The sequence below is a fragment of the Limulus polyphemus genome, unplaced genomic scaffold, assembly GCF_000517525.1.
Source record: "Limulus polyphemus unplaced genomic scaffold, Limulus_polyphemus-2.1.2 Scaffold1812, whole genome shotgun sequence".
NCBI classification, from domain to species: domain Eukaryota; kingdom Metazoa; phylum Arthropoda; class Merostomata; order Xiphosura; family Limulidae; genus Limulus; species Limulus polyphemus.
Window position 1 is genome coordinate 44,674 of NW_013667422.1, and position 19,606 is coordinate 64,279.

General features: G+C 32.9%; 1 protein-coding gene across 1 annotated transcript in view; it reads left to right on the forward strand.

Moving 5' to 3' along the window:
* The first annotated feature begins 4,865 nt into the window (after positions 1-4,865).
* LOC106465015 (zinc finger FYVE domain-containing protein 26-like) overlaps positions 4,866-19,606 on the forward strand; it is a 158,721-nt gene continuing 143,980 nt past the window's right edge. The window contains exons 1-4 of the mRNA XM_022392838.1: positions 4,866-5,249; positions 5,461-5,542; positions 7,265-7,354; positions 13,027-13,683. Of these exons, the coding sequence (XP_022248546.1) occupies positions 5,026-5,249; positions 5,461-5,542; positions 7,265-7,354; positions 13,027-13,683 (1,053 nt within the window). The 5' untranslated portion in view covers positions 4,866-5,025. The remainder of the gene's footprint in view (positions 5,250-5,460; positions 5,543-7,264; positions 7,355-13,026; positions 13,684-19,606) is intronic.

The following is a 19,606-nucleotide window of genomic DNA, read 5'->3' on the forward strand; positions in this document are numbered from 1 at the left end:
ATCGTACTATCTCCACATGTGTACAAATGACGAGCTACTTCACATCTAGCATCGTACTATCTCCACATGTGTACAAATGACGAGCTACTTCACATCTAGTATCGTACTATTTCCACACGTGTACAAATGACGAGCTACTTCACATCTAGAATCGTACTATCTCCACATGTGTACAGATGACGAGCTACTTCACATCTTATATCTTACTATCTCCACATGTGTACAAATGACGAGCTACTTCACATCTAGTATCGTACTATTTCCACACGTGTACAAATGACGAGCTACTTCACATCTTATATCTTACTATCTCCACATGTGTACAAATGACGAGCTACTTCACGTCTAGAATCGTACTATCTCCACACGTGTACAAATGACGAGCTACTTCACATCTAGAATCGTAGTATCTCCACATGTGTACAAATGACGAGCTACTTCACATCTTGAATCGTAGTATCTCCACATGTGTACAAATGACGAGCTACTTCACATCTAGAGTCGTACTATCTCCACATGTGTACAGATGACGAGCTACTTCACATCTTATATCTTACTATCTCCACATGTGTACAAATGACGAGCTACTTCACATCTAGTATCGTACTGTTTCCACACGTGTACAAATGACGAGCTACCCTACATCTAGCGAGTACTATAAATAAGAACTTAGAACACATATACAGAAGATAAAATGTAGCTTACCAAACCCCAGTTTTTCTATAAATTCGAGAATTAACCAAGTTTGTATAATACTTTATTATTTGCTGATAAAAGTACTGATTAGTGTCTGCTCATGGTCTGTACTACCACAATAATTTTTAATATACGCTTACAGAATTTAATATATTACTAAACCTTAATAAAATTAACACTCCTCATTTAAACTGACAGTGCCATTTATATATATGTAACACTAAAACAACACACACACACACACACGCGTATGTTCATAATGTTCATATTCATAAATATTTTTTCCAACTATATTGTTATTGTGATTTTGTACGGATATCTTACTGCCCAACTTTTTGTTGGCTGGTATGTGATGATAGGATGCGTAACCTCAAGCACCAAATACCGTATTTTTAGTCCAGTAATTATTCTTCAGTAACCGCAGTTTATTTTCTACAACTTCATACTTCCCTCGTTTGACCAATTAACAGTTTATTTTACTTAATTCTTTGTTATTGTTCAAATATCTTCAGTTTTAAAATTATATGTAAATTGGTTTTAATATTTGGTTTACAGAAGAAAAGTCATGCGCGTGTTTAGATCAGCTTCCTGTAAACACTTAAATCGCATTGCTCTATATTAGGCATATCACTATTGAGGTTACCAGACGTTGGCTTGCCACATCTATATTTCCAGTTTGGCCTGCCGTGGCTGAGTGGTTAGCATGAAAGACTGTGGTTCGAATGGTCTAAGGTTCGAACTCGCTGAACATACTATGCACTTCCAGCTGTGAGCGTATTATAAGTGCGACAGTCACTTACCCTATTCAGCAAAGATTAGTGGTAGGGGGTGCTACTGACTGTTTTTCCTCCTTCTGGTCAGCAGTTCAAAATAAGGATAGCTACGACTGAACATTTGGGTTTTTTGACCAAACCTTTAAGCCTCTGTGTCGTAAAAGGTGTAGTTCTGGTGTAAAATACCAAATACCTCTATCTGATAGTCTCAGAGCATTACTATTACCAAGTCCGTGTGCTTAGAATTATGTCTCTTCAACAACATTTATAGGCACAACAGTTTTAACATCAGTAAATATTTCAAGAGACAGACCTTTATTAGTGTCTTCATTTGCTTAAGCCTAAATCAACGTTATAAGGAATAGTATTGTGCTTCGCAATACAGTATCTGACGATCCTCCTGTTATTCTATGGCTCCTGCTCGAATACTCGAGGGGAAGTCAGTGAACTGAGAGAAATCGCTGTTTTAGGTTTGTGATGGCATTATTATTTTGCAGTAGTCATCCACCTCATCACTTTAGTAAATATATTCTATGCAAGTTATTAGATCTGCATGATGTATTGCAGTGCGAATTCGTATGTCAATATACTGTTACGCCTCTGGTCGTTAGTTAATTTTCTGTATAATTTCTTTCCGAAGAAACTTTAGCGATACAAGTCCTTTGTTAAATAAAACTGGTTTATTCTTTCTAAATACAACTTTGCAATACACTTAATTTCCACAGTCACGCTATAACAAACGCTATAATTCACAACGAACGTCTCACGTGCTCGACTCAACAATACGTCTCTCTGTGTCCGCAGTTCAAGTACGCATTACATTGTTGCCGTCACGCCTTGACCGTCTTATATATAAAAGAATACCGAAATCTACTAAACGCTAGAGCATTCAGGAAGGGACAGGATCCTTCTAGAAGTTCATGACGTGTTACTAGGGTCACGTGACTTCCGCTGTCGTAACAATACTATATTAGTATTATAAACAACTACATGCAAAACTCTTTTACTTTACCATGATAGCTATAATGTAATAGACGTGCATCATTAAATTTTATTTTGAACAGAATGTTTATCATACGTGCTAGCATGAAAATACAAATTACTTGTTTTCTTTCTTTATAGGCTAAATTTCATTATTTTTACAGAATGTTTTTAAGGTACAAACTACACGATGATATCACCAAGTACATTTACTATAGAGAACTCAGTGGAATAGAGCCCGATTAAAATCTTAGATTGAAATTTCTGTGGGGAATGGGGAGCAAACTAAAGTCTATCCTCTGTCCCGAAGATTTTTTTTTGTGAATGGTACTGCAAACAGGCGCACAATAAAATTCAGACACCAATGGTCACAAAATTAACATTTTTTTGTGTTTAATGTGCTATCGTGATTAAAGATAAAAAAAAGTGATTAAAAGATACATTATTAAAGTTATAGGAACAATAAAAGCTGGTTCGCACAGAATACTAAATCTGAAGTAAAGTGGGTATTTATTTAATAATTTTTGACATGTAATTTTATATAATTACTTTATTAAGAAGGACAAATCTTATACTTTACTATAGTGTAGGAGAATCCACCTTGGATAAGCTCTAGAATGGTAAGGAATGAAAAATATTGGTTGTGTTTTGAATTAAAATTGTTTTACATTTTCATGCAGTCTCTTTCATTATTCAAACACAATCAATGTCAGAGAATTTAGACTTACTTCGTGAAACATTCTCTATTGAACATGCTGTTATTTTGCTGATCATTTATGTCGATTACTCCAGAGAATACAGTGCACCTAAGAATATTACATTGCAGTATGGATTGCAAATAAAACAGATTCGACAGTAGCAAAGGTTTTTAGAAATACTATGATAAGAAAACTATTTTAACATAAAATGACGTTGATAAGCTTAGTGACTAATCGTTTTCTTAGAAAAGATTTTAGTCTTTAAAATTACCTGTCATGTGCAGAAACTCAGTTGAGACTTACAGTGCTGTGTAAGAAGAATTCTGGCGCTGAGAAGAAGGAGAAAATTTCAGTTGTAATTGTCGTTAATTAGAGCAAACCGGATACTATGGTATTTTTAGTCTAAGAGTATGGAGATTATTGTTCATTTATACATGTATAAGCCGCTGATTAGACGTCATTTTTATTATTGTGTTCATATTAAGTCCTCTTTATTGTAGGAAGGTTATTGAACTGGTTGAAAAAGAAGAAAGAGCTATGCGGACAGTATTTGATGTTTTAAACTGAACGGCATCTTATACGATATATGAATCAAAGGCCCAAGGCTCAGGCATAGCCATCCATAATTTTGATGTTCTGGCCAGATAAAGAGCAACAAGTCTACAGCGCCAGTCGACTAAACGGCTATTTTAAACCAAATATTGAGTTTGACTTTCACATTCTCAACAACTGAAATTATGGAGCTTGTTCAGCGGCATCTCGCAGTTAGAAACTTGAACTGTGCGACCTGTAGTTGGCATACTCACCACAAGGCAACTCCCAGCCAAGCTAGAAGAAAGACATATGTAATTGAACTTGATCTCTTTGAAACCTAATGGATTTAAAGACTCTATAATTTACATTTCAAAGGATGCTAAGCTCTTGGTTAGGCTACTTCTGGAAGTTTCTGCGTTTTTGAAGTGATGAAACTGGCAATGATTTCTTGAAATTTAGAGGAAATAGGTGTACATTTTGAAAACCCAAACTAAGACTAATTCTAAAATATGTTTCTTTTTTCTCAGTTGCACGTGTGGTCTGCTGTTTCAAGTTTTGTTTGTTTGTTTTTATTTAAGGACTTAAGGTGACTTTTGTTCCTTACCTATTTTTGTATGGCATGTTTATCTATACAAAAGAAAAAACAAACGAGCTGAACACATATGTATTACTTAACGTTGCCCGATAGTATGTACTACAAATTTGAGTGTTTTTTTTTCGTAGTTTTCTATGCAAAGAGTTATATAAGTGGTTATTATTTGGTAACTATTAAACTTACTGTTTTCTAATGTCATATAAATAAATTTAAGTTTAGATAAATTGTAATAAAAATAGGGTAAATGGAAATTTATATTCTTATCTCCTTGTAAGCGAAATAAAAAATTAGAGGTTTTATTTATTTTTGTAAGTTGCTTTTAGAATCCAGTACAGTCACTACGGGAATACGGCACCACCTTTTTAAAATGTATGATATAACTGAAACTATGTGAAATGATAGGATATGGAAAAAAAGAAACGTGATTTAGTAATAGTTGTTAATTCAAGTAAAACGTAACTACAGACAAAAGATGCGTAGCTTGTAAAGTCATTAATTACGTTAGTAAATATATAAATTAGGTTGAAAATTACTTTATGCTGAATTTTAAATAAATACTTTCGGTGTTAAATTTCACATTTTCCACAAAGCAGTTGTCAAATGTTTGATTAGCGATGGAGTGATAATATGAGACTAGGATATGTCGAAATGCGTGTACCTGTAACTACGAGTTCAAAATAACTAACAGGTGTCACTTTTTAAACTATATATTAAGTTGCAGTGGTTTTATAGGAGAGGATAAATTACTATGGCGGGGCACTTGCAAATCAGAAATAAAATGAACACTACTAGTAGTAGGATAGATTCGCAGTTTCACACCTTAGAAGTGGAGTTTTCAAATCACGTGCGTCTTGGGCAATGGGAATTAGCACGTTCTTGTGCTACTACACTTGCCTCGACGGGCGATGAAAAAACAAAAGAAAATCTAATTAAACTTCTAAAAGATATTGCTTTTTATCCTGAAAAAGCGAGGTGAGGAACTTGTACAAATTTTCCTACTAATGTAAATTACAAGGAAAAGTTGTTTGACTTGGGTGTATCCTTACTAAGTAAGACTTAACAACTGGTGCTATATCAGTATCTGTTAACATTCTAAAGTTTTATAATTCAAATTTCCATGATCATGATGCATTTAAGTTCACTTTACATACAAATTCACTCAGTAATTTATTTGCATTTTCAGTATTTTCCAATCTCCTTTGAAATCTCCAAGTCATTTAAGTTGGCTCTGTTGTCAACTGCTGAAGGAGCTTGTTGGTGCTCAAGTAAGATATACATTTTTAATAGTTGGTTGAACTTGAAGTCCATTTTCATATTGCAATATTAATTTTTATACGGAAATGATTAGAGCTTAGTTAGGATAATGACACAAATAAAAATGCCATAATATTTTGAATTTTAAATAATTTAGGCATATCGAGTAAAGGGAGAATATTAATGTAGGGTGTATGTGAACACTGTTCACATCCCATGTAATGATCGTATTTGATATATATATATATATTCAAATTATTCTCATTGAAGCCTTTTTATTATAGATATATGAATTATTCTTAATAATTACAGATGTCTGGTTACAATGTGTAATCCTAGTCATTTTGTAAGTATCATACCACTAGACATCAGATACACATGGATACTTTGGATAGTGTTATATCTTAATTCAATTACAGATTTTATTTGGTGACTGAATCATTCTGGTTAAAGTATGAGTAAGTATAAGTAACACTGTTATTACCCCTGCCACCAAAGGTGGACAGAGGTTATGTTTTCACCTGTGTGTGTGTGTTTGTCAGCAAGATTTCTTGAAAACAGCTGAATGGGTTTGGATGAAAGTTCATATACATTTGGACTATGATCCAGCTTAGAAGTGATTAGTTTTTGGAGGGTCAAAGTCAGAGCAAGATCACAAAAATCCAAAAAATCCCTATCTGTTAACATGGGGACCAATTTTCACAATATCTTTGCTTTATAACTCAGTCAATAATGATTGGATTTTGATGCAACTTGGTAGATATATGTAGAATATCATTCCTTATTGTTGTGCCAGAAATGGACTATGTCCATTGATAATGACGGACATATGGACACATTTTTCTATTTTTTGAGAGCTGAAATTGATCAACCTGCGTGGAGGAGATATGCATCCTGCTGAGTACCCCTCTAGTTAATACTTGTATTTCTGAAGTGTACATGTAATGATTTTCTTCATTTTTTATTTCAGTTTTAACTTACCAACTTTTTGATTTCCTTTCCCTTATTTTTAATTTTGTACCATACATATGCTTATTACGAAAAATCAAAATAATTAATAAACAAGATTAAGGTAAAAATACTTGAAATATAAAGCACACTTCTTAAAGTGGGCTTGTTTTTTAGGCTAGTGATTTATAGCTTTCAGTTGCCACTGTACATGCTGTGTGTACCTGAAGGTCTGTGTGTGTGTGTGTTATGTATTTATGCTTATCATTTATGTGTAGATAGTGTAGATATTTACAAACTTATACATGCACACATACACACACAAATGAAAAAGGTTGAATTCATTAAATCCAATTATTATCTGCTAAGGAATCTTTTCCTAAATTTTCAACACTTATGAGATGTTATCTACTTTTCAATTTATTGTTGTATGAAACCGAAGCTTTGAATAGTCACTCTTTAAATAGAATAATTTTTTGGATTGTATTTAAACTCAGTATAGAGAAATTTCTCATGCTGCTTTGTAGTATGTAAGTGTAGCATTTCATGTGCATGTGACTTATGATTTGTTACCTGCATTTGAATTTTTTTTCTATTTAGCTCTTAAAATATATGTTATAATTGTTCAAAGACTATATGATATGAATTTTTTAAATTATAAAGTAAATCTCACATTCAATTAATTACAAACATTCATTTGTAAATGAAAAACTCATTTTTTTAAATTCTCAAATATGGTTTTATACAAAAATTATCAATAATCATTTCTGGTTATACCAATGCAGGATAGAGATGTTGAACTGTTGGCAAAAGATGCAGAATTTCGAGTTTTATTACAAGATGCTTTGCCATGTGCTTCTTCAAATGTATTAAAGGTATGTAGTGCATTATGACAGTATAAAGTACATTTAGACATTTTGTAAATGTTATTAGTGCAGGGTTCCAAGTTTCTGAAAATAAAAGAATACATGCAATTCATCTGTAACATAAAGTAAAATATATGAATATGCAAGTTTATTTCCATCATTTTGCTAACTTTATGGTGCCATCATTGGATGTATTTCTGAACAAAAGTTTGAAGGTAACTGTTTTTTATCTAGACCCATAGTATGGATATAAAGCGGATATACTCCAATTGTTAAGTATATAGAAAAAACAGCATGTACATGAAGTGGATATACTCCTATTATCAAATATATGGACGAAACAGTATGCATTTTAGGGTGGTCCTTATTTTGCAACTTTTATTTTCTATACTCTCACCTTACTAATACGTTCCAATAAGTAAATTTAACATTTGGGCAAAATTTCAACAATATTTATATAAATTTAGAGGTTTCTCAATAATCTAGAAATGTAAAATAAAAACAGCTTATTTGCTTAATGTACTTTATGTTCATTGTTCATTATCTGTTTATACACAATCTGCAATGTAAGATATAATACTTGTATAGTTAAAAATTAGTCATATACACAGTAATATGACAGTATGACTGAGTATGTTGTGAATTGTTTTATTATGTTGTGGATATAGTATTGTCCGATACATTGTAATTTACAAATACAGTCATGGATATCCACAAATTTCTAACATGTAAATAATTATTTAAGTTAAAATATATTATGTATATAAACTATCAGTGATTTTGTATTTTATCTCAATACAATCTAAAACTTTCCAGAACATTCTTTAGAGATCTATAATATTCTTTGCCATTCTCTAATTTTTCTCTAATTTTCCATTTAGTTCCACAGTATTCTTTATTGTTCTGTAGTGTTCCATTATATTCTGTATTATTGGAAAATAATCTTATTTTAGAAAGTCCTGTGAACAGAATATATTTAAGGAGTTGACACTTGAGCAGATTAGATTCAATAGAATTCGAGAAAACAAAACGAGAATTAAATTGTGAGTTATACTGTAGGATAAAGAAAGCTTGAAAACCTGATAAAACTACTTTACTGGCAATAATCTTTTGATGAAAATGGCAATGGCAGCAGCAACTAGAAGCAAGGCTTCACTGTGATTACTAGGAACAGAAGAACGAGAAATAACAGGAAGTAAATTACCTTCAAAAAAGCAGGTTTTCTTTGTGTTTTTTTTATTATCACAAGACTTTGAAAAAAAAACAGTCTGTGAAAATGCAACAGCTGTCATCAGAGAAGTTTCATTATTCTGGAACAAAGCTAGAATTCCAATATAACCTGAACAGCATGCTATGAAACAGCTTGAAACACTTTTTGAAAACTGGGAAAGCTAAAGAAAAATTCCACTAGACAAACAGAGATGCAGAGAGCCAATGAAGCAGCTTTTACTGACCAATTAGATGATCTGTTTCATATTGCTCATCAAGATGCTCTTGCACTAATCAAGATACCAGAAGACTGAGAATTTCTTCTTGCACAGAGAGAGAGAGAAAGGATGTTGGGGATGTTTGAGCTCAGTAGACAATGTACTTAGTATGAAAGAGTTGAGAACAAAGAAAAGAAAGAATGATGAATTAAGGAGATGGCAGCAAGCAGAACAAGAGAAGAAAAGACTGAATGAGAGAGTTGATTAGAGCAATGACAGTTCTGACAGTAATGAGAAAGATGACACAGATGATGATTTTACAGAGAGAAACAGAATGATACAAGAACCATCTTCTTTTCAGCCTGAATCGAGGGCAAGGAAAAGTATCATAGACCCCGAGTTGGCTGCTACTATAGACAGAATGAAGGTGTCAGACAGAAAAGTGACATTCATGCTTACTGGCTCATCCAAGAGCCTTGGTCATGATATTCAGGATTTGACAATTAATCGTTGCTCAATCCAACAAACATGACTTAATCTTTGTCAGGACATTTCCAAAAATCTGAAGCAGTTGTTCAAACCAAACACCCCTCTAGTTGTTCATTGGGATGGAAACCTCGGTGACCTCACTGGAAGAGAACAAGTAGACCACTTGCTAGTTATCATGTCTGGATTAGAAATCAATTAACTCCTTGGAGTACCAGAGTTGATTTCTGAGACTGTCAAGACTCAGGCTGATGCTGTTACCAGGCTACTAGAAGACTGGGGAGTACAGAATCTCATAAAGGTAGTATGTTTTGATATGATAGCCACAAATACTAGTAAAAAAAAAGGTGCATGTACATTACTTAAAGCAAAATTGGATAGAAATGTACTGTACTTCGCATGTCGACATCACAAACTTGAACTAGTTCTTTCATTTCTTCAGAGTCTAAAGAAATATGAAGAAATCCACCCAGCTGTATCCAAGTCAGTTTCAAAGAAATTTGCTGGGCATTTATGGTACCTTAGTGAAGAGTTGATAGTCTTGGCTTTTTTTTAATCAAATGTATCATCAGACACAAAGCCAGCCATGATAAAAGCAATGAATGAACATGAACATCATGGAGATACCCAAAATCCACCAAAGTGGATAAAAATCAACACCAACACAGTTTAACAAAAGTCCCTATCAGATTTTGTGACAAAAAATACCCTCAATTCTTTAGATGCCTGGAACTTTGAACAAATATTTTTGATGTGGATCCTGAATTGTGGACTTTTCAGAGATGACTACAAAGTAGCATTGGAAGTTTGTGCAGAGTCTGAACGTGGTCATTGATAAAGCTGAAAGGGGTGTTGCACTCATTGAAGAGCATAACTCTTTGCTTACCAATGATGAAGATCAAAAGCAGTATCTACTTCACATTGTTCAAGATCACAGGTGTCACTTCCCTGATTTAAACAAAGAAACTGGTAATATACCACAAATATCATGATTACTAACTAAGACATTAAAGTGATGGTCATGGGTTATATTGACATTTTAATTTAGACATAAAAAACTGTTTTTTTTTATATTTAAGTTTTGTTCTTTTCTAAAGTAGGAATAACTTCAAGAAGCCAATAAAATATTATTTGTTAAGTATTATTATTGTTTTCTTTTATCTTATTATCATCCTGTAATAGACTCAAAACAGTAAATAAAGTCATATTCTAAAAGTTTTTCGAAGCCTTGAGCGACCCTTAAATATTCCATAACACGCTTAAAATTTTGCCTGCTAAGTTTTCTTACACAGTCAAACAAATCTGAAGAGTGAGAGGTTACAAATTCCAACCTTTATAATTTTATCCCCATTTAAGGACCACCCTAATGCATATGAAGTGAATATACTCCATTATTGAATGTATGGACAAAACAGTATGCATGTAAAGTGAATGTACCTCATTATTGAATATGGACAAAAAAATACTATGCATATAAATAGAATATACCCCAATTATTAAATATATAGACTAAACAGTATACATATGAAGTTGATATACCAAATATATAGACAAAACAGCAAGTTTATGAAGTTGATATACCTTCATTATTGAATATACAGACATATACAGTGTACATGTGAAGTGGGTATACCCCTCATTAAATATATAGACAAAATATAGTATACATGTGAAATGGATATACCCTTCATTACTGAGTATATAGACAATGTAGCATACATGTGAAGTGGATATACCTTCATTATTGAATATATAGACAAAACGTAGTATACATAGGAAGTGGATGTATACTCATCACTGAATATATAGACAAAACATAGTATACATAAGAAGTGGATGTATTCTCATTATTGAATATATAGACAAAACGTAGTATACATAAGAAGTGGATGTATCTTCATTATTGAATATATAGACAAAACGTAGTATACATAAGAAGTGGATGTATCTTCATTATTGAATATATAGACAATGTAGCATACATAAGAAGTGGATGTATCCTCATTATTGAATATATAGACAAAACGTAGTATACATAAGAAGTGGATGTATCTTCATTATTGAATATATAGACAATGTAGCATACATAAGAAGTGGATGTATTCTCATTATTGAATATATAGACAAAACGTAGCATACATAAGAAGTAGATGTATCCTCATTATTGAATATATAGACAAAACGTAGTATACATAAGAAGTAGATGTATCTTCATTATTGAATATATAGACAAAACGTAGTATACATAAGAAGTAGATGTATCTTCATTATTGAATATATAGACAAAACGTAGTATACATAAGAAGTAGATGTATCTTCATTATTGAATATATAGACAAACTTAGCATACATGTGAAGTGGGTATACCCTCATTATTGAATATATAGACAAAATATAGTGCACATGTGAAATGGATAAACTCCATTATTAAATATATAGACAAAACATAGTATGCAGAAGTGGATATACCCACATCATTGAATATACAGATAAAATGTAGTATGCATATGAAGTGAATACAGTCTCATTATTGAATATATAGACAAAGATGAACCTACTTTAAATAATCAAAATTCTATTAGTCTTTTTTCTTTATTTCTTATTAAAAAAATTGCAAAAGTTTGTTAATTGAAATTACAAAAGAAAAGTGTAATATGAAGAGTTGTAAAGTACTTCACTTTAAAGAGTGCTTTAAAAGTTTTGGATTTGGGTAAAATCAAGTAAATCATACTAACTTGTGAAATTGTCAGATTATTTTCACAGATAGATATTATTGGAAAATCACAGGAAAGACAGTGTTCAATAACAATAGCTAAACATAAGAAGTAAAATGATTTCTGCTATATAAATATCATAACTAAGAAGTTATTTTTGTAGTGTTTTTGGAATGAGAGATATTCTACACTATTCTGTAAACTTTTGATAATTCTTGTCCCCCTTTCCTTGCACATCTGTAGAGCAGTCTTTACTTTGACTTCTTTTTCCCACTATCTCATGCATTTTATTTTCAGATATTGTATGTTGGTAACAAATTTCCAATGCATGTAATTTTTTTCTTCATACATTTTAAGATGTGTTGATTTCAGTTTAAAAAAAAAAATCAACTTTGACTATTAATTTGACATCTTACGATTGTATTCTTAATGAACAATTTTAGACTGCTAACATTAGTGTATGAGATTACCTCTCGTGTGATGAGTTCTGTTTCTTCAACATGGATTATTTTTACCCCAAAATTAAGTAAGTTCTTCAACATGGACTTATACAATGTTGTTATTAAATTAATTATAAATCTACATAATATATATATATATATATTATATCTATCTCTGTGTGTGTGTGTGTGTGTTGAATTCAGTGTAGAATTTACAAGTTATAAAATTTTAAACATAATCCTAAGTTAGTGATTTATTAAGGTAGGCATAGAAATTGGATAGGCTGATGGGGCTTTTCAAGCCCAAGCAGGTTTTAAAGAATACTTTGATTGCCCCATTGTTATTACACTTGTCCTGTGAGAATGAAAGAAATTCTTGGAATTCATATATGGTGCTGGGCATTTATCCCCCCTGTGTAGTTTCTATGCATGGTTAATATATTCGGTATAAAAATATTTTAATATCTTGCTGCATTATTGCACTATAGATCTTGAAAATTATTTAATTTTTGTTTTATTTAAGTAATAGTTTATTTGCGTGTATATTTGTTTAGCATATATACACACGCACACATATATATATATGCATATATAATTTATTTTTTACACTATAGGAACTACATGTATTATATTGTAGTTTGCTTGATGGTGAAAACCTAACTGGAGTTCAGTTGTCTTCAGACTGTTATGCTGTGCTCAAGGAAGGTTTACTTGAAAATACTTCACTGGTAAGCTGCTTGTTGAACCAGCTTCTATTTTTCAATGAAGAAACAGGTTTAATTTACAGCAACTTTCAAGTGTGTATGATCTACTTACAGTGCTTATCATACTGTATTCAACAAATTAAAAACAGAATCAGTACCATTGTGCCTAAACCTGATGAAGTCTTTACTAAGATCCTCCTCATCCTCAGTTTGTTACCCGAAAGCATCATTCAACATTTCACCCAAAATTCTGACATATCTGAAATTCTTGATTTGATCTTTGAAGACCTTGTAGTTCTATGTGCAAATAATACACTTGAGTATAATAAGGTTTATGGAGCTTGTTTAGGAAGGAGGAGACCTTGTTTACTTCAGAAGCTCTGTGATAAAGAAGATCAGTTGTTTTGTCGTAGAAGTGGACAAAAGTCATTTGAGACCACAAGAGATGTTGTATCCTTGCCATCTAGTATGATAAAGTGTGCTGTTAACCTTGATGGAACACTTAATCATCGAGAAGCCTTGTTACAGTCTGTAAAAAGCCACTCACACTTCTTAGAAACACTGTTGGTAAGTTGGAAAGTGATATTACTTCTCTTATTCATATTGTAAGTGGAATTTCATCTGGGTTAAGTACTTGCTTTGTTTTTTTTTATGTCCTAAGAATAAACTTAATTTTTGACAGTTTTAAGTGTGCAAAACAACCCATACTCATATACCTGGGTATGCTATTATTGTGGTGTGAATGTTTTAAGTGTGCAAAACAACCCATACTCATATACCTGGGTATGCTATTATTGTGGTGTGAATGTTTTAAGTGTGCAAAACAACCCATACTCATATACCTGGATATGCTATTATTGTGGTGTGAATGTAGAACCAAAAATTACCATCACAAATGTGTACCCTTGAATTCATTTTATATTCCAAGTTATAACTTTTAACTAACCTTAAATTATAAGTTTTGTTTTAAATAAAAAAAAATGTGTAACAAAAGAAGCTTTAACATTTCATAGTTTTTCTTTCAGTATGAACAGATTCTTTCCCAAAGAGATGTTAACAAGAATGAGCAGAGTACAGTGCACTTGCTTTGTTAAGCAAGAACAATAATAAAGATTTCTTCAGTACCCATTCAAGCTGTCTCTAAACTTTTATATTAGTACTACACTTGATGTTTTTAATGAATTTACATTTCATGTGATTTTCCAACTTAAGAAGTTTTTTAGGTTTAAGCATATTGGACTTTTTATGGTTTTAAACATGGATGATTAGATAAAAAAAAGTGAAATGTGGATAATAACCTTTCTCAAATTCCCAGCATCCTAGTGAAACATCTCGTGTTAAAGCAGTTAAGAACTGTTTAATATCTGAAATTTTAAACTTGAGAAAGAAACTTTTGTTGTATATGCAAGAATGATTGAAGTTATTGGTTATATGATAATTTGCACATGTTAAAAACTCTAGTAGTAAAATAGCTTAATGACTACTCAGTAGATCAGTGACCCTAGTTTCTTAGTATGTACCAAGCAGCTTGGTTACGTTTGTATGCATCTGAATGCCCAAAAGGAAACTTAGATATTAATCAAAATTTTCTGTATTCACTTTTGTAAAATGGTGTTTGTATTGAGAAAAAGGATGTATTTCACAGTTTACTACTGAATAGATCTATTAAGATTAGTTTAAGCAAAGTTAACACATTATTATTTTTTTTTGTAAAACAAAGTGAAGGAACACACTGTACCTTCTTATCAACTAGGAAGAGAGAGAATGAGAGAATCAGTTAAATATGGAGGGCACATTTTCTTTATAGTGAAGTGGCATAGCCAAAAAATTGTGGGTTTAATGACAAAAGCTCCAAACTTGCCACATTTATAGTATTTAGTATACTTGTTAATTCCAGATACAGAGTTGTCTCATTCTAGGGCATGCTTTGGTTCAATATTTTTTATATATCACTTGGACAGAATGAAAGGTATTACACTGTATATTTATTTATTTGACATAACAGCATAACATTTGCTATCCTTGTAGTAGTTGACATCCTTATGCATTTTAGAAATGATTACACCACTAATTAGATAATTTGCACATGTACTGATGGCAAAAATGTTGTATAAAAAGAATAGACATTTTCTACCATGCAGAAATCAAGATATGTTTGTTAAAGGAGTATTAAACTTAATACAGTTGGTAAACTGGTCTAAATATTTGTTTAATGTATTGATAAGTACAAATAATTAGCATTTGTACATGCACTCATTATTATAATATGCTTTCAAAAATTACAGCCTACATATCTTTTTGATGTGTTGGAAAAAAGATGTTATTCTTATAAAAAGCAGTAAAGTTTTGCATGTCTAATATTTTACACCCTCAATCTCTGGCTCAAGTGAATTATCAGTCACTTGCACACATGCAGGTGAAAACATCAATTTCATAAGTACAATGAAGATATTCCATGTATCTGACTTCATCTTTATGAAAATGCTTTAGTAAGAAATGTGATTTGATAAATTTAACAAAATTCTGAAGTGATTCATGTGTATAAAATTGTTCTATCTCCAGTTTTTAAAAGTCAAGAATCTATTCTTGTGTGTAATTTCCATTATCCCAATACAATGAGGCACATCGAAGTGCTGACTTTATGCTCTTGCATTGTTTTCCATAACCCTTTTTTTCGCATGTACATTTGATAAATTTGCTCCCATACATGGCCATCTTGATATGCAACACAAAAGATGTTTTGAACCCGTGCATTTTTTGAGGGTGTTAATCTTTCCATCAGTCATCCTCTTTTGTAAAAACTTCCTTCTGAGCTATGTTCACGTCCATGTATTCTCTTGTCCTGTCACACCTGACAACAACGAACCTCCCTAGCTCACAAATACATTCATCTGACACATTATCAGAGGCTTGTGACAGTTCTTGAAATATGTCAGTCACTGATGGCAATAAATGTCATGCCTCCCAAGCTTTGTCTTTTTTTGTGACTAAGTAAAGAAAATGGTGTCACATCTAGGAAAAGCATGGGAAAGGACGATACTCTCAAGACTAATGAATAAAGAGTTGTTTGAATTTGCATGAATAGACAGAAATTTATTGTTATTCTCTTTTCTAAATTCTATTCAAAGTTCATCAAGATTTATTTCATTAACAATAGAGACTACATAAAAACAACATCTTTGTCAACTGTACAAGTCATTACCTTTGTGTTGCCTTGTGTAACTGCATCTGAAGCATGAACAATCATCCTACTGTTGGCTTTCTCATGGGAGCATTGTGCTTGTGCAGCTACATATTTTTTTGGGCTGGAAAGTAACCTCTGAAATACTAAAACTTTATTTTGTTGAGTTTGAACTCAACAAAACATGCAACTCAAACTTGAATGTCCTTTAAACATTGCAGAGAAAGTATCACCATACTTTTGCACTCTCTCATCTTCAATATGACTTACTGTGTATATGTCAGGGGATATGCTTTCCCATCATAAATTAGATTTCTGTGTTGACAGCTGTACTGTTCACCTCATTTGATCTTTTTTTCTGTGATGAATTCTAAAGTTCAAGTTACTTTTGAAACTAAGACTTCTATTCTTGCTTCAGTTAATTCTTCTAATGCTTCTGTTCTTGATTGTACTCCTGCTGCTATTGAAGCTTTATTTCAGCAGTTCTTCCTAGACACGTAAGGAATTTTCATCACCGCATTGTCTTGTGAGAGTGTCCTTGGTGAATATCAAGGTTTATTAGATACCAAAATGATGGGTCAGTACCCTCTTTCTTCTATTCATGAACAAGCCAGTTCTTTTGCTGAGGCATTTTCACCTTTATCTGAAGAGCAGGATTTACCAGCCAGCCCTATTACAGGCAAATATGTTGCTGAAATTATTTCCCTTTTTCCCCAGGTTTGTAACATTTTATATGCTGAACCTATTTCTGTTTTGTCTGAGGGTTCCAGCATGTTGTTACAGGTTACCATTTTGGAATCCTTATTTAATCTTCCACATTCTCCTGACATTCTGCAGCTAATGCTTTTATAAATAGAGGCACTTCTCATTATTTTGGCATTTTAGTGGGTCTTCTTCTTTTAATTTAGGTTAGGTTTTTGAGAGAGTTCATCCATATAGTCTTCCACTCTGTCTTCATGTCAGTATTCTCATTTTCATGTGATGATTATAATGAATTTATGACTTTCTTCATCAGCTCAGTCATTAGCTTGATACTATTCTCATTTTCCTGATACTTTTCTCAGGAGTAGGTTTGAATTTATAGGTTTCTTTGGCTGCAGTACTAACTGACTTTTTGCCATGTGGCTTGCATGTTCTTGTGATGTATTTGTAGAACTATTTTGCAGGGGATTCATCTTCCACATAATATTGCTGATGACCTACAACAGGCTTCTTTGTTGTAGTTGCTTGCTTTTGCTGGTATTTCTCTTGAATTGGTTTCTTAGTCAGGGAAAGCTCATTAGCAGGAACAGATTAGGGCTCTGGCTTTACATGTTACTTCAGGTCATCCTCCTGCTACATTGCTTACTTCTGCAGCTACTTTACAGCCTTCTACTTTTGATGTTTCTCATTTCTTTCTTGCTGCAAAATGGAGATACAAGTTGTGTGGGTCAACTTGACTTAGACAATGACTTTCTTCTCTTTCAGACAGCTCCTCCTTGGGAACCATTGGAAATGAAATGCTCATCAATGTAATCCTTGGTTTCAAGACCATTGGGTTTAAGATCTTCTTTAATTGGTTTTTGTATCACCTTTTATTAACCTCCTCCTCTCTTTAATTTTCCACTTTCTTTTCTAGTTCCATATGATCTAATTTGTGTTCATTTGTTGAATCAGGAAGTTTCACACATTTTGTTCATAGGGACTAATGAAGAGGGTTCTCCTGGAGTTTTACTCTTGTTTTTTGTAGTGCCTATGAAAACAGAATATTGGAGACTGGTATTAGATCTTTCCCATCTCCACATTCCATCTTTCAAGATGGCACTTATGCAAACCTTACATTTCTTTGTCAATGTTGTTGGATAATGAAAGTGGATATTAAAGATGTGTATTTACATGTTACAATTCGTTAGTTTTCTCAGGTGTTTCTTCGTTTTGTACATTGAGGAGTAGTTTATCAGTTCAAGGTTGTCCCTTTTTATCTGGCTTAGACTCCCTTTGTTTTCATACACTGTAGTCATAGCTTTTATTGGCATTCTACACAATTGCATATTGATTTCAATCATTACATGGATGGTTGTATTATACTAGCTGAGTATTTTGTTGACTTGCACTTGTTGGACCATCCAATTTGCTTTCTCTCTGTGATGGATTGTTCATGAGTCCAAGCCTCGGGTTGTGCCTACCCAGTATCTCATATATCTCGGATCAACACTGTTTAATGCACTCTTCACTTGTCACCTTTGGCTTTACAGTCTTTAGAGTCTTGGGTGAACCTACTTCTCTCTTCTTATCCATCTTTCAAAGAGGTCCTCTCTTTTTCTTTGGAATGATTCATATGGGTTTTCTTCATGTGAAAAACCTTCAGTGGGATCTTGTCTCTTAGTGGCACCTATCCTCAGATTTGTTGTCTCAAAAAATTTCTGTTTCCGACTGCTGTCATTTACTTTCAGATATGACTTAATCATGAATTTACCATGACAGGTCCCCCATTTCTTCAGATCTATGCATATGCTCACTGATGCGTCTCTCCAAGGTTGGTGTGCTGTACTGGGTCAACATGATCTTTTGGGTTTGAGGTCTACTCAGGAATAGCAGAGTGGGACATGTTCTCACAGCCTTTGTGTTGTTGGAGTATCTTTTTTTCTTCTTCTGTGGCTACCTTTACATATTGTCATACTATGAGCCAGCCATGTACCTTTTTTCCAAGTATATTGACTTCTACTTCACCCTCCAGTTCTCCAGTGATTGTGTCTCCAGTTTAGTCATCCTATGATTGATTCTGCTGCTTTACTGGTCTTCAGTTCTTCATTTAGCTTCTCTAGCAGTGAATGACTTGAGTAGTCATGGGAGATACTTTTTCTTTATATCTACTCTTCTCTTCATTGTTTCCCTTGGGCAAGGTCAGTGGGTCACATTGTTGGGTTCTCATTGCCTCATACTGGCCTGCTGAACCATGGCTTTTGCTATTTTGTCATCTATCTCAGATGTATTATATTCTATTACTGCTTTGGAAATATTTTCTCAGCCAGCTTCAAACATCTATCTTTTACAACAATGTTCATAATCTTTGGCATCATGGCTGGCTGTTAATGTGGTCCTTTGTTAAAGATGCCAGATTCTCTTCTCTAGTAGCCTGTATGTTGTCACATTTTTGCTGATATTCATCCCTGGCAGTTTACTAATCTGGGCTACTTTTCATGGTTGTTGTCTGCAGAATTCAGTTTTTCACAGCTTGACTTCTTTTTCATGTATTTATTTCTTGATTGAGACTTATGGACTTTTTCTGTTGCAGGCTACAGGGCTGCCCTCTTAGCCACTTTCCATTGC